At 37.7% G+C, this 13,716-nt stretch overlaps 1 protein-coding gene across 2 annotated transcripts in view; it reads right to left on the reverse strand.

The window, feature by feature from the left end:
- The window catches only part of LOC111868785 (activated Cdc42 kinase-like), a 54,388-nt gene that overhangs the window by 24,685 nt on the left and 15,987 nt on the right, over positions 1–13,716 (reverse strand). For both annotated transcript variants that reach the window (XM_023859756.2, XM_023859757.2), the window contains exons 7-13: positions 13,296–13,436; positions 12,995–13,154; positions 11,756–11,872; positions 8,925–9,040; positions 2,981–3,114; positions 2,101–2,237; positions 1,235–1,385 (exon numbers count right to left, since the gene is read on the reverse strand). In XM_023859756.2, coding sequence (XP_023715524.1) covers positions 1,235–1,385; positions 2,101–2,237; positions 2,981–3,114; positions 8,925–9,040; positions 11,756–11,872; positions 12,995–13,154; positions 13,296–13,436 — 956 coding nt within the window. The remainder of the gene's footprint in view (positions 1–1,234; positions 1,386–2,100; positions 2,238–2,980; positions 3,115–8,924; positions 9,041–11,755; positions 11,873–12,994; positions 13,155–13,295; positions 13,437–13,716) is intronic.

Below are 13,716 nucleotides of genomic sequence, written 5' to 3' on the forward strand. Positions count from 1 at the left end.
CATGTCCATATCAGAGAAATTCAGGAATGAAAATGACGTTACATACGAGGTTGATGCATTTGTGCATGTCGTACTAAGCAAGGTATAAAAACAGTTGCTTTATGAGGAATTAGTTCGTACAATTGAATATTTGACGCAATAGAAAAGGTGTTGCAGAAACCGATGTTGCTATAACCAAGTTTTACTGTATATCCAATTATATCACTGATGCCACATATCTGAAATTTGTCGTCATAACTCAACAGACAATGAAATGATGAAAGTGACTAGTGCTGGCCGAGTTGGCATATGGCACAAAACTACCAACACGTGTGGTAGTGAATCAAAATAACTGCGTCTAAACTGCGGCTGCCTATGGGGCAACTAATCATATATCTAACTAAGGGACAGATGACTAAATGAACGGATAGGGGGTCCAATTACAAGCTGTCTGGAACAGGTGATCAAGGATACTGTTGGGAAACATGGAATACTTATGTTGGATGCATCTATAGGTCCTTTAACACTGGATGACAGAGCTATGATTTTTGAAATGAACAAGTTTTTAATGGCCATGCAAAACAATTGTACTCCAGCTGGCTCCTGGCACAGGACCACACTCTGTCACCACTGGAACAATAAAGAAGCCCAGTGCAGAACTGGTGTGCCAGTGGATCAAGACCATGGTAATTGATCTCTGCAGAAGTGATGGTCAAGGATTTAAAATGTGCTGCATATCTGATGAAATGAATGGGAAGATATGGAAAAGGAAATGCTGGCAGTGAACATGAGTGTATGTGAGAAGTGTATATGAGACAAGATTGGAAATGTGAAGACAAAGAAGATGGGACAGCCAATAAAAATGGTGAAGCAAGACTAATGAAGCTGAATAAAGGCTATTACTTCAAGAATGAAACTAAATCAATAAATTTAATATATAGAATGTTCTCTAATATGTATTTTCTTAGTAAGATTATGAAATTAATTCATAAAATTACTTTTTCTGAGCAGACATGTTTTCTAGTGCTAGGTCACACAGCATTCAGAATCAACTTAGATTCAGATACAACAGATATCCACCAGAAAAAGAAACACTGGCCCAGAGCTCCTTTACTCAATACTTTCAGATGAATTATTGTAGGTTACGTTTGTTGTTTGTTTTGAATGACAAGACAGCACTGAAACATCCTGAGAGCCACCATTCCTCTTCAACAAGCATTCGACTTACACGGCAACTACAGTAATACTAACTTACCATTGGGTAAGGTGAGCTTAGTGGGCTCATTTCCTGTGAGAAGTGGAGCACGATCAGAAGATGTGTCTGAAGCCGACCTTCCCAGTGCAAGATGTTCAGAATCATCCTGTGGCTTGTACGGTGTCACAACTTGGCGAGGCAGGTGATGATACTGTTAGAATTCAAACAATTAACTTGGCTAAATGTAAGTAAACTAAGCATAACCAAAGCTACATTGTTAGATTCTGTTTAATTACAAAATCCCATTTCTGTTCTTAAGGAATAATCTTTATTTCAGAATCAGACTTCTTAATGTACATACAGAAAAAGCAGGGTAGTAAGAAAGACATGTTCTTAGGATTGCTGAATTTATATTCTATTGCATATACTTGTTTCTCTATTCATTCTTTCAACAAAATGCATAAAAGAGTCATATAATGGGGAAGTTCTGATCATCAGCCTGTTTCAACTCTGAAACTATCAGTGGACTTAGATTAATATTGATACAGAAGGTATGCTCTACAAATTGTTATTTAAATTTAATTTTGGTGTATACATATCAATTAACACATTTATGTGCATACTTTATGCATCCCCCAATTTTTAGACTAGATATCTAGCAACAAAAACCAGAACTTATTCCAGTTCTATACAAAAACTGTTTATACTGACATACAGACTCAAGGACACTATGGCATGTCAGTTTTGCAATACTGAGTTTGTATCAGTAATAAATGAACTTCAAAATTACAGCTGTGTAATACAGACAAGAATATATATGATATGTGTACTCCATTCAAATACATTTTCCTTTTGTCTTAAGTGAATAAGAAGCGACAAGAACTAAATCATTGCTTAGTATAACGGAGTGCTTCTAACAATCATACCTTGCCTCCAAGAAAAGAAATATCCCCAAAGTAAGCACCATCTAACCCAACATGGCTTGTGTGTTTGAAATCTCCCTGAGGGGATGAAATCATGTCAGGACGCAAACGACGACGAGATGAATATGGATTTTTTCCATCTGCAAACCAACATCCAACTTTGTCTTAAAGTTAATTTCCTTAAACATTTTAATATCAGGATCAAATAAAAATACTCAACCATGCAGCAGACCTCTGAAATCACCATCACTAACTGATTAAGAGATCAGATGTAAATGTTTATAAAACAAAAAGAGGACAATTTGGAGCAACTACTGGACTAGAGACTGAGGATACTGGATTTACCTTGCATACAATTCTCTTGTTGCTTTAGTTTTCTTCCTCTCTGGTCTAATTAATAGGTGACAATATGCAGTTTCATTATCATGAATAATCAACCACTGTTTGACTGGGTGTTAATCATTAATGCATGAAGCAACCACTATGCAATCCCCATGGCAGAGAATAATAGAAAAGATGTGAAATGTCACATTCTTTCACCTTATAAGGTACTTCTGTTTTTGGTCAAAGGGAATATACATGAATTAGACTGTAATGAAGAATCAGAGTTTATTTTAAGAAAAACTCAAATGAAGGACATGTTCATTCACCATTCATGTATGAGAGACCAGTAGTGTCTATCATAGAAGATAAAGGGAATAAAAGAGAATGTACTGGATTTATTCACTCTCTTCTAAAGCACTATGGCAAGGGAAAAGAGATTTAAATTACTTACATCACTTTCTTATACAAGTGGATTCCTGGATTTGAAATGCTGTGTCAAATTATGATAATGTATATCATGTATATCTATATGAATTCTATGACATCTATTTATACCTACCACCTCTGATGAACTCAGTCTTGTTTGATGGTAAATTGGAACCCAAGTATGCAACTGTGAAGGCAGGATTAAACAGCCCAGTCTTCCCATTGTTCAGAACGCCTTTCCAGAAGTTACTCACATTTGGGAATGGCCTGCCAGACAGTAAAGATAGAACATAACATAACATTGCATTGCATTCCATGGATCCAAAGTTAGTCAAAATGACTGTAGGATGTGGAATATGTCATGTAAATACAAAACATATGTACAGTCCCAATGGAGTTCTCACACAAGAGAAACCAAGAATACACAGTGACTACACACAAGGCTATTTAAAGAAACAAACACTTAATCAACAAACAAGACTTTAAGTTTTGGAAACAAAGGGAAGATCTAGGTAGAACTAATTATGCATTTCTTACAACACATAACTATTATCTACTTCTACAATGATATATATAGGATGGAGCAGAGGAAACACATGTTTTTCACATCAGAATACTTTGTTGATTTTCAAGATAAAACCTTTTTAATTACACAAGAATGAAGGTATTTTAATGCATTTTTAACTTACATTACGTATGGAAAATAATGTCAGACAGAAGACAGCCCTTCTCGCTGGACATACATTTGGAGCCTCTCCTCAAAATTGTGCATCACATTCTCCAACATGTCTTCTGGCAGAGCTGCGATTTCTTGACAAATAGAAAGTTTTGGCTCTTGGTTTGTTTGTGTACACTCTTGCCCTGAGGTATTCCCACAAAAAAGTCACAAATTGATAGATCAGTGGAGGGTGGGGGCCAAGAGACTGCAGTTACAGTGATTTCAGCACGCCACGTTGACATGTTAAACAACTTCCTGCATCCAGAACTCCTAAGGAGTCGGGTAAACATGAGACAAATGTGGTTCCAACAGGATGGTGCCACAGCTCACACAGTGAGAGCATCGATGGAAGTTGCTCGATGCATGTTCCCCCAACATATGATCTCCTGTTTCGGTGGTCTTTCTTGACCCCCGCGCTCCCCTGATCCATTGGTCTGTGACATCTTTTTGTGGGATACCTGAAGGCAAGAGTGTACACGAACAGACCATGAATGACCCAAGAGCTGAAACTTTCCATTCGTCAAGAAATCACAGCTGTGCCAGAAGACATGTTGGAGAATGCGATGCAGAATTTTGAGGAGAGGCTCCAAATGGGTGTCCAGCAAGAAGGATGTCATCTGACTGACATTTTTTCCATACGTAGTGTAAGTTAAATGCATTATAATACCTTCTTTTTGTGTAATTAAAAAGGTTTTATCTTGAAAATCAACGAAGTTATGCTTATGTGAAAAACACGCATTTCCTCTGCTCAATCCTTTATATATCCATACAAACAATCTCACATTCAATATTTTCTAGTGATCATATCAAAGAAGAAAAGAAGGTGCAGGCAAGTAACACATATGAAGAAGAGAAATGTGCACCGAATTTTAGCCAGAATACCTGAATGGATGAGACAGGAAAGCTAGGAATATATGGAAAGATACTAATACTGCTTTTACTTCCAGTAATCTGCTGCTGGCTAACCAACCAGCCCAGCCATTTCTTTGCAGTCCACTGTGGTCTGCTGCTCAAGGCACTTTCTGAATGAGAAATACTATCTCTTCTCTGGCATGGTTACTATTTGACCTTGATTGGATATGGAAGTCTGAACAAAGCACAAATAAACAACATATCTCAGACATGGGAGCAAAAGTGTGAACATGGATCTTAAAGAAGCAGGGTATGAGAGAGTAAGTTTCTTAGGATATGGTCCAGTAGCAGGCCCTCATGAACATGGTAATGAACCTTCTTCACATTCCATACAAGATGAATTTCATGATCATCTGAGAAACTATCAGCTTTTCAAGGACCCTCATCCACAGAGGTAGTAAGTTCAAAGTCTGCACTACTATGTAGAACTCCTGAATAAACAATCATACAACTTTTTGTAGAAATCTATAAACATGTTTAAGATGAAATATATTTTCCTTTTAAAATTATGAACTACTGAGGTAGAAAATTTGTCCTGTTTGTGTGTACTGAGTACTAGCAATATTCTGGAAATAACAAATAAGTATAATTGTCTTTTCGTGAAATAACTGAACCATAAATATAAAACATTTGGGTAAATATTGTTTTTCATCATTTGGATAACTTACAAAATAAACGCTCTTTTGAAAAACTTTGCTTATATATTTCAGACTCTTGCATTGTCATGACCACTTGTGTAACAACTATGAATTATAATGAAAATTGAGAAAGAAGGGTTTTTGGTCTTTTTTGTGTTATTGTATATAATAATGAAAAGTTTAGAGTCTTATCAACCCTTATCAGTCAGATTGACTCATTAGGAAGTGTGTAAAATATGAGCATAAACTGACTCACCCTCCATATTTTCCTTGCTTCTACCGCTACATCAGTGGATGACATTTAGTGTACTACAGTAAAATTTTGGTTAGCTGTTATTCAGGAATCCAGAATTCCTATCCAAGCAACAATAATTCCAAAGAAAGTTTACCGTTTTCATGAAGGCATTCAGAAGTAAACCATATTCTATGATACCAAATGTTACATGGCCAGGCAGGAAATTATAAGCTTCAGACATAACTAATGTTTCTGTGTTGATATTGTGGCATGCCGCCTAAGAGCCGGAATATCTGAGTCAGAGCGGGTGTCCATTGCTAAACAGCCAGGTAAATGTTTATTCTCACAGCAATGGAAGTGATGTTTTCATGACAATGGAGGAATTAACTTTTCAATTCAGCGTTCCCTAGTCAGTAAGCCATGCACTTATGAAGGTCAGAACTGCACACAGAAGAGAGACAAAGGACAGAAGTGAAGTATGAGAGAACATGGAGAGTGTGTGACTTCTTATAGTTGAACGTGTGAACTGTTATAATTGAGTGCAAATGTGTAGTAACATCCAATAAACCCAATGACCAAAACTAACAAACCACAATTATTTGTCAAGGAACCATGGACATGTGACAATATTTTCATGTGTTAGTAACCAGACACAGGTTTTGTATTGACAGTTGGATTTATTGGACACTCACAACTCCTAATTACAGGTGGGTTTAAAGTGTCACAGATCTACAGGTATACATGCTATATGGCACAGTATTTCAGGACAAATAAAGTCTTCTATGTCTTCACTAGGCATTCCTATATAACAGTTTCCAAAAAAAAAAGGAGATTCCTCAGCTTCTGTACTCATGTCTTTACCAGCTAGTGACTGTCTTGACACTCTTCATGGTCACAACTAACTCATGATGGCAACTGTCCAAGTTGCAGCTCAAGTGTTCTCTATACAGGGTGATTCACGAAGTTTTACCCCGGCTTATGGTACATATTCCTGGGGTTATTTCCTGCAAAATTTCCTTATAAACTTTTGGTTGATTTTCAATAGTTACAGAGTAACAATAGATTTTCGAAACGCATCAATGTGAATGCAGCGCTATGCTTCAGCGTGGGCGACCATACGTTCCAGTCAGCTATGTCAGCAGATAAGGTAGACTGGTTTGAATGTTGCACGTTGGTAGATAGGCAGAGCGGTTCATACGTGTGCAATGCACTGTGTTGACGTGCAGGGAGACAATTTTGAAAATCTTATGTAAATCCAGTCGTCTTCTAAAGCACTACAATTTAAAGGAAACAGATTGATAGAAGGGTGTGATATGCAACCATTGGTATGTTTACAGAATGGGATGCTGAAAATAATGTAATTTTGTAACACAAAATTGATGAAAAATGTTGCACAATGCAAAATTAAGAAATTGAAAAGAAAAATTTGGTTTTAGAATGCTTCTTTCCTAAAACATTAACGATTTAAAAAGTGTTTGTATTGTATTTCTAATTTGTTTTGACTGAAATTCGAAGAAAAAAAGATTTTTTGCCAGTTTTCAAATTACTGTATCTCTTTAATTATGAGTTGGATACCATTAGTATATTTACATTTTTTGTTCCAAATTACCTCAGGAATGCTCTCCCTAAGTGGGGCTAAAACTTCGTGAATCACCTTGTATAACTTCAGTATGAACCAAATAGAAAACACTGTTTCCAGTAATTCTTACATTATCATGTTACATATTCACTGGCATGGAAACTTGTTTACTAAGCCATTGCCTAGCAATGGTTGCCCCTTGTGGCTCCACTATTACTGCCTTCAACCATTATGTCATAGTATTCACATACGAGGGGGGACCCAAAAATAACCGGAAACGACCTGTTGCGCGCGCATGCTTTGTAGTTACGAGTTGTGCTGCTAGGTGGTGTTAGCTGGGGGTCTCCTGCGACTGTTAGTGAGCTGGTGTCAGTCTGAGTTAAGTGGTTTGTCTGTGGTGCTCTGTTGTGTGCGTTCCTGTTTCAACCCTTTGGCGATTAGTGAGATGGCTGACCAGAAGGAACAAAGAGTGTGCGTGAAATTTTGCTTTCTGTTAGGGAAAACTGCAGCCGAGACTGTTGGGATGCTTCGGCAAGCCTTTAATGATGATGCTTTGGGGAAATCACAGGTCTACGAGTGGTTTTCCCGTTTCAAATCTGGCAANGTGGAGCAGAGGAAACACATGTTTTTCACATCAGAATACTTCGTTGATTTTAAACCTTTTTAATTACACAAGAATGAAGGTATTTTAATGCATTTTTAACTTACATTACGTATGGAAAATAATGTCCCTAACAGACAGCAAAATTTCATGCACACTCTTTGTTCCTTCTGGTCGGCCATCTCACTAATCGCCAAAGGGTTCAAACAGGAACACACACAACAGAGCACCACAGACAAACCACTTCACTCAGACTGACGCCAGCTCACTAACAGTCGTGGGAGACCCCCAGCTAACACCACCTAGCAGCACAACTCGTAACTACAAAGCATGCGCGCGCAACAGGTCGTTTCTGGTTATTTTTGGGTCCCCCTTCGTATCAGGTTACTGAATCTAATTGGTACTGTAACAAGTTAATTACAATGGGCTCTGATGATAGTATATACCAGTAACACTTGAGATTACTGAGTTTTTTGACTATATCCATCACTTGCTATTCTCAAGAGCTTGTTTCAGAAACAGGATTTGTCTTGTCCTCAGGTCAAAGAGATGGCAGCACTTATCCTGCTGGGTTCATTAGAAAGAGCTAACCCCTTCACTGGACTGGACTAATAATGTAATAAAAGGTAAAGTCATCTGTGCTTAATTAGTTAAGTACTATGCCATGAAGTCATATGGGGGAATAGAGGTATAGCTCCACCATTTTTGACCTCAACACTAGATGGAGATGAGAAGTTTCATGCCTTGGCTGCTTTACCCCTGGGGAAAGCGTTCCAAATATCCATTGAATAGGAGGCCGAGTGGGTTCCACAGCCACTTTGGACACTATGGAGAAGATAAAAATCTTGCCCCTACCAGGAATCAACTCCCAGCTATTCAGCCTGCAGCCTGTCACTACATTGACTGAGCCATCTCAGTTCCTAGTAATGTAATCCTTATTGTTAACAATGATTGATCCTTGGGTTAATTTATGAGAATGTTTTATCTGCAGAGGTCATGGCATCAAATGTGGCAGGAAAATGATCATGAACAAACAGAAAGTACATAAGATTTGGAACGAGGTGATTACAGCCTACTCAAAGGCCTTACCCATGAATTCACCTGGAGAGCTAAGGAAAACAATAAAAACATTAGTCAGGATAGACATCCAAAGTCCAGCTGAGAAAGAAACTCATTCTAGACTTACAGATCAAACTGGTTAGTAACAATCCTTATCAAGTGAATGCTTACCCAAAGTCCAGCTGAGAATGAAACTCGTTCTAGACTTACAGACCAAACTGGTTAGTAACAATCTTTATCAAGTGAATGCTTACCCAAGCTCAGCTAAGATGAAACTCATTCTAGACTTAGAGACCAAACTGGTTAGCAACAATCCTTATCAAGTGATTGCTTACCCTTTGTCAAGCACAGTGATCACATCTCCAACTCTGTACATCAGCAGTTCGCGTTGCTTGACTTTCACTAGGTCATCTCCATATTCCTGCACTGCTTGTACTTGCTCTGGTTTGCACTACAGAGAGGATTTATCACTATGTCTTAACATAAATTGTAAGCAAACAAAAGATAAACATATACATACATACAATCCATATGGAGTAATAAGGATGCTAGTAGTCTGGCAACAGATGTGATGAATGGGGGATGGGAAGCGGGAGTAAAACAAGTAGAGTTTCTTAACAAACATAAACCTTTAAGACATCAAAATCAACACATATTTGGACATGATTAGTAAGGGAATTTTCATTTTGTTTTGTGTCATGAATTAGATGCCAACAAAATGTACCATTACATAGTGCCAGATAAAAGTAGCTCTAAGGAACTGCATCACTTTGTCATTGTTAAATAATAAATTTGTTCCTTGTGTGGGGAGTACTAATCTTTCTTAGGTATTATGTTCAAATGTGTTCCTTGATTTCAGACAAAAGCTTAAGAGGAAACACCACATCAAAATAGCAGAATAGCAATATGAAGCCTCAAAATGAATACCAGATATTTTAGTCTCTCTGAGTACCATGGATGTCACAAGAGAGCTGAAGGTGGTAGGAGAGAACACTAGACTTGGAGATCTGAACACTTGCAAACTAATTCAATTTGAATCAAAATAATTTTGCACAAGGCTTTCGAACCTTCATCGCATTTCTTGGTCGACAAATATGCCATTTAATTTGTGCTGAGTTAACTGTCACACAAATAAGTTTCAAAACTGTAAATGTTGAGCACATTTACAAAATGCAACCATATTTCCAAATGCCTATGCAAGAGAGTTATGACTTTAAATCCACTTCTAAAATATCCGAGATCACAAGGACAAGATTGTTTCTTCTGACATATTTCAGTTAAAAAGTGTTGGCCTAGGGACAAAGAAACAAACATTTATTTCAAAATCATAAAGAATATGTGAACTCACTATAAATTACTCATTACTTTTCTAAATTCCTCCTGGAATTGAATCCTACATACGCTACTCTGTCCACAGATATTAACCCTTAACCTAAAATAAAATTATTACTGTCTTCCACCACAGCTCTATCCTCTGGAAAAAAAAAAAAAGTGGATAATATACAGGGGATGGACAAAAATATTGAAATTTGTTAATACCCGTTACTTAATTATAAACCCTACAAAATGGAGAAACAAGATATGCAGCAAATAATCGACATGCCGACCGATTGCAGATGCAAGACAGAAACAAGAACTATGAAAAGTGATGTGAAGAGCGAGCGTTGCAGAAATGTGTGATAATGTGGGATGTTCACACACCCAACAAAAAACACATTACTGTGACTACTATGGTGCAGGACAACCTCTGTATTGCAGAACTGCTTGCAGTCTCCTTGGAATGGATAAATAGAGGTCCTGTGTGATTTGCAAGGGAATCTTGTACCATTCTTCCTGCAAAACATTGGCAAGTTCTGTTAACGATGATGGAGCTGGATAGCAAGCACACAGAATGCTCTCCAAAACAGACCACAGAGGCTCAATAATACTGATATCTGGTGATTGTGGGGGCCATGGCAGACGTGGCACTTCATCTTTGTGTTCAAAAAACCAGTCCTGGCTGATGTGAGCTGTGTGAACACAGGCACTGTCGTCTTGGTAAATGTCATTACCAATAGGGAACAAAGTTTGCACCATGGGATGGACTTGGTCGCCCAAAATGGTCACACAGTCATTGGCAGTGACGTGACCTTGCAGGGTAATGATGGGTCCAACAGAATACCATGATATGGCTGCCCATACCAGGTTTCACTCTTGGCAGCAAACAATCTGGATCGTAAGCTTGGGATGGCATTCTCCAGACGTAAACTAGGCCAGAAGTCGGAAACAGTGTGAAGGTGGACTCTCTGACCAAATGACCATCTTCCATTGCTCCATAGTCCACTATGGCACTACACTCTCCTCTTAGTGGCATTTTGATCACTGATGAGTGGCACTGCAGCTCATCCAGAAATTCCCTACTTGTGGAGTTCCCTTTGTACTGTTTTGGTGCTGATAGGGTTTGTGAATGTGACATTCGGTTCAGCAGTCACTTTTGCAGCTGTAGTCTTATTTTTTGTCACAATCCTACGCAATGTTCATCTGTCTCGATTACTCTACACACATTTCCATCTATGCTGGTGTTTATCGGATGCAGTTTTTCCAGTCCTCCTGTATGCGGTCATAATCTTGGATACTGTGCCTCACAAAACACCAAAAAACTTGGCTACCTTGGTTATGCAAGCACCCACCATATGGGCCCCAACAATTTGCCCACGTTCAAATTCTGTTAGCTCTGACATGATGCACTAAAAACTGCATACAACACTGTCTCGACAACAAATGAAGCTTGCAACATATTGCGGAGGTTGTACAGGTAGTGGTATGGGGCAGATATTACAGCGTCACCTACAAACGTCACTAAAATAAACACTTAAATTCAGGCATGCATTTCATGAGGTGTTTCCATATTTTTGTCCATTCCCTGTTCCTTCATTCATGACAACATTCATCATATTATAGCATCAATATGCAATTCAGTATACTATCAACAGGTAACAGGGACAGCTTCTATGGTGCAGAATGTATATCTGTGACTTTCTACACACAATATTAGAGGAGAGAAAAGTTGATAAAGTCATTGATAAACAACATAAGAATGAAATTCATAATATCAGGTCTCCATGACAGTGGAGGAGGGATAAGAATTATTCCACTCTGTAAAACTGAAATCAGATAATCAGATTACCTCAGGTAGTATGTTGATGAGATCCGCAAATCTTGGCCGCTTGTTAGGATCATGCTGCCAACATTTCAGCATGATGCTAAAATATTCTTTGGGACAGCATTCTGGTTGTTCTAACCTCTGAAATGTACAATGGACAATAGAAGCTAATAGAGCAAGATACTTTGTTTACTGACTATATATGTAACTGTATAAATTTGGGCTATCACAGCTGTTCAGAATTTTACAGAAATCTGTTGTTCACTGAGTACATGGTAAATGGACTACAAGTTGCATTGTTGCACTGTATCAGCTATGAGAAAATAAATGTGAATATAACAGTACGGTTTTATTTGCAACAATAAATATATTAAACAAGTAATACTGTCCTTATTTTAATGTTTATTTATAATTGAAACATACATTAAAAATATTTTTCTGGGACTTGTGAATGAGTGCAACTTTTACATGTAAAATAATGAGAATATAATTTTCAATTTACAGATTTTCACCTTACCAACAGTTTTCATAAACTAATTACCATTGTAAATACGGATACATCTGTGTCTGTGAACCCACCATATTACTGAATCAGGTGGGTCAGTGAAGTGACTGGTGATGGGGCTGCACGATTAGTGGAGGTCTCTCCCCTTCACCATCATGTCCAGACAGGTTTTGAGCCCATCTAGCATACTATCCAATGCACACCGAGAGCTGGTACATGAAGCTGACCATAGTTAAGAATGTGTGATCTTCAGTCTACTACCCTGTATATTTTCATGGCAGAGTGCATCAGCACTGTTTTTATAGAACCTGAAGGTTCAATGCCTTCTTCAGAAATGCCCACCAATGGCTATTTCCCTGAGCCAATTTAATCACGTTCACAACTTCATTCCCTGTTCATCTAAGATCCAGTTTAATATTACCCTCATATATGCTTATATCTCCCATAGAAAGTATTGCCTAGAAAATTTTTAATGCGCTTCTCACTTTACCCACTCAGATCAGTGTAACATTTCCTAAGAAAATGACTTTTATAACTAAACGTTGGTGGTAATCAAAGTAACATATCACTGCCATCTCAAGAATTGTCTTATGTTTTATGATTACCAACAAAACAAATGGGAGTGCAGAGAAGAAGAAATTAAGAAGTTAATGTGGTTTCTATTTACTCATTTTGAGTTTCACACTATTGTACTGCAACAAACTTTGCAAAATCTGAGATTTTAAATAGAGTAAAGAGCATAATCGTTTTGAAATTACCTGGAAATTAGGTTCATCAATAGCTTCTAAAATCTGATGTCCTGTGAGGGCAGCCCATGGTTGGAATCCATAACTAAACATTTCCCAAAGTGTCACCCCAAATGCCCAGACATCTGACGCTGATGTAAAGCGTAGATAACTTATACTCTCTGGTGCACACCTGTATGTATGTCAATTCACAAAGACAGTGATGAAAAATGACAATGAAAGTAATAACAATTCTCCTTCATGGATTAAGACATACATGAAATTTTTTACTTCATAACATTGTGATAGTTCAGTGTATAAATTAGCTACTCACCAAGCTATAGGAAGCTTCAAATTAACATTGAAATTAGTCTGATAATAATCCTTTCCTACACCAAGGGCACGTGACAGTCCAAAGTCAGAAATCTTAACTTTGTTCTTTGAAAACACAAGGATATTTCTTGCAGCCAGATCCCTGTTGAAGGAAAATTAATGTAAACGTAACAGTATAACAAAACACAGATTAATGATAAAAATGAGTCTCACACTTATTTTAGTACATCACTGAACTGATGTTTTCCATGTCTACAACTACCCCATCATACATGAAAACAGCAGGCTGAAGAATCCTGAACAAGGAAACATGAATGAACTTTTCTGTCAGCTGTTAACCCATCACCTACCATGCAATTGTACTGTGTGATCTTACTCTCTCAGGTGAAGCAGTTGAAGTAATATTAACAACATGCTCAGTT

Source organism: Cryptotermes secundus, unplaced genomic scaffold (genome assembly GCF_002891405.2).
Source record: "Cryptotermes secundus unplaced genomic scaffold, Csec_1.0 scaffold174, whole genome shotgun sequence".
Classification (NCBI taxonomy): domain Eukaryota; kingdom Metazoa; phylum Arthropoda; class Insecta; order Blattodea; family Kalotermitidae; genus Cryptotermes; species Cryptotermes secundus.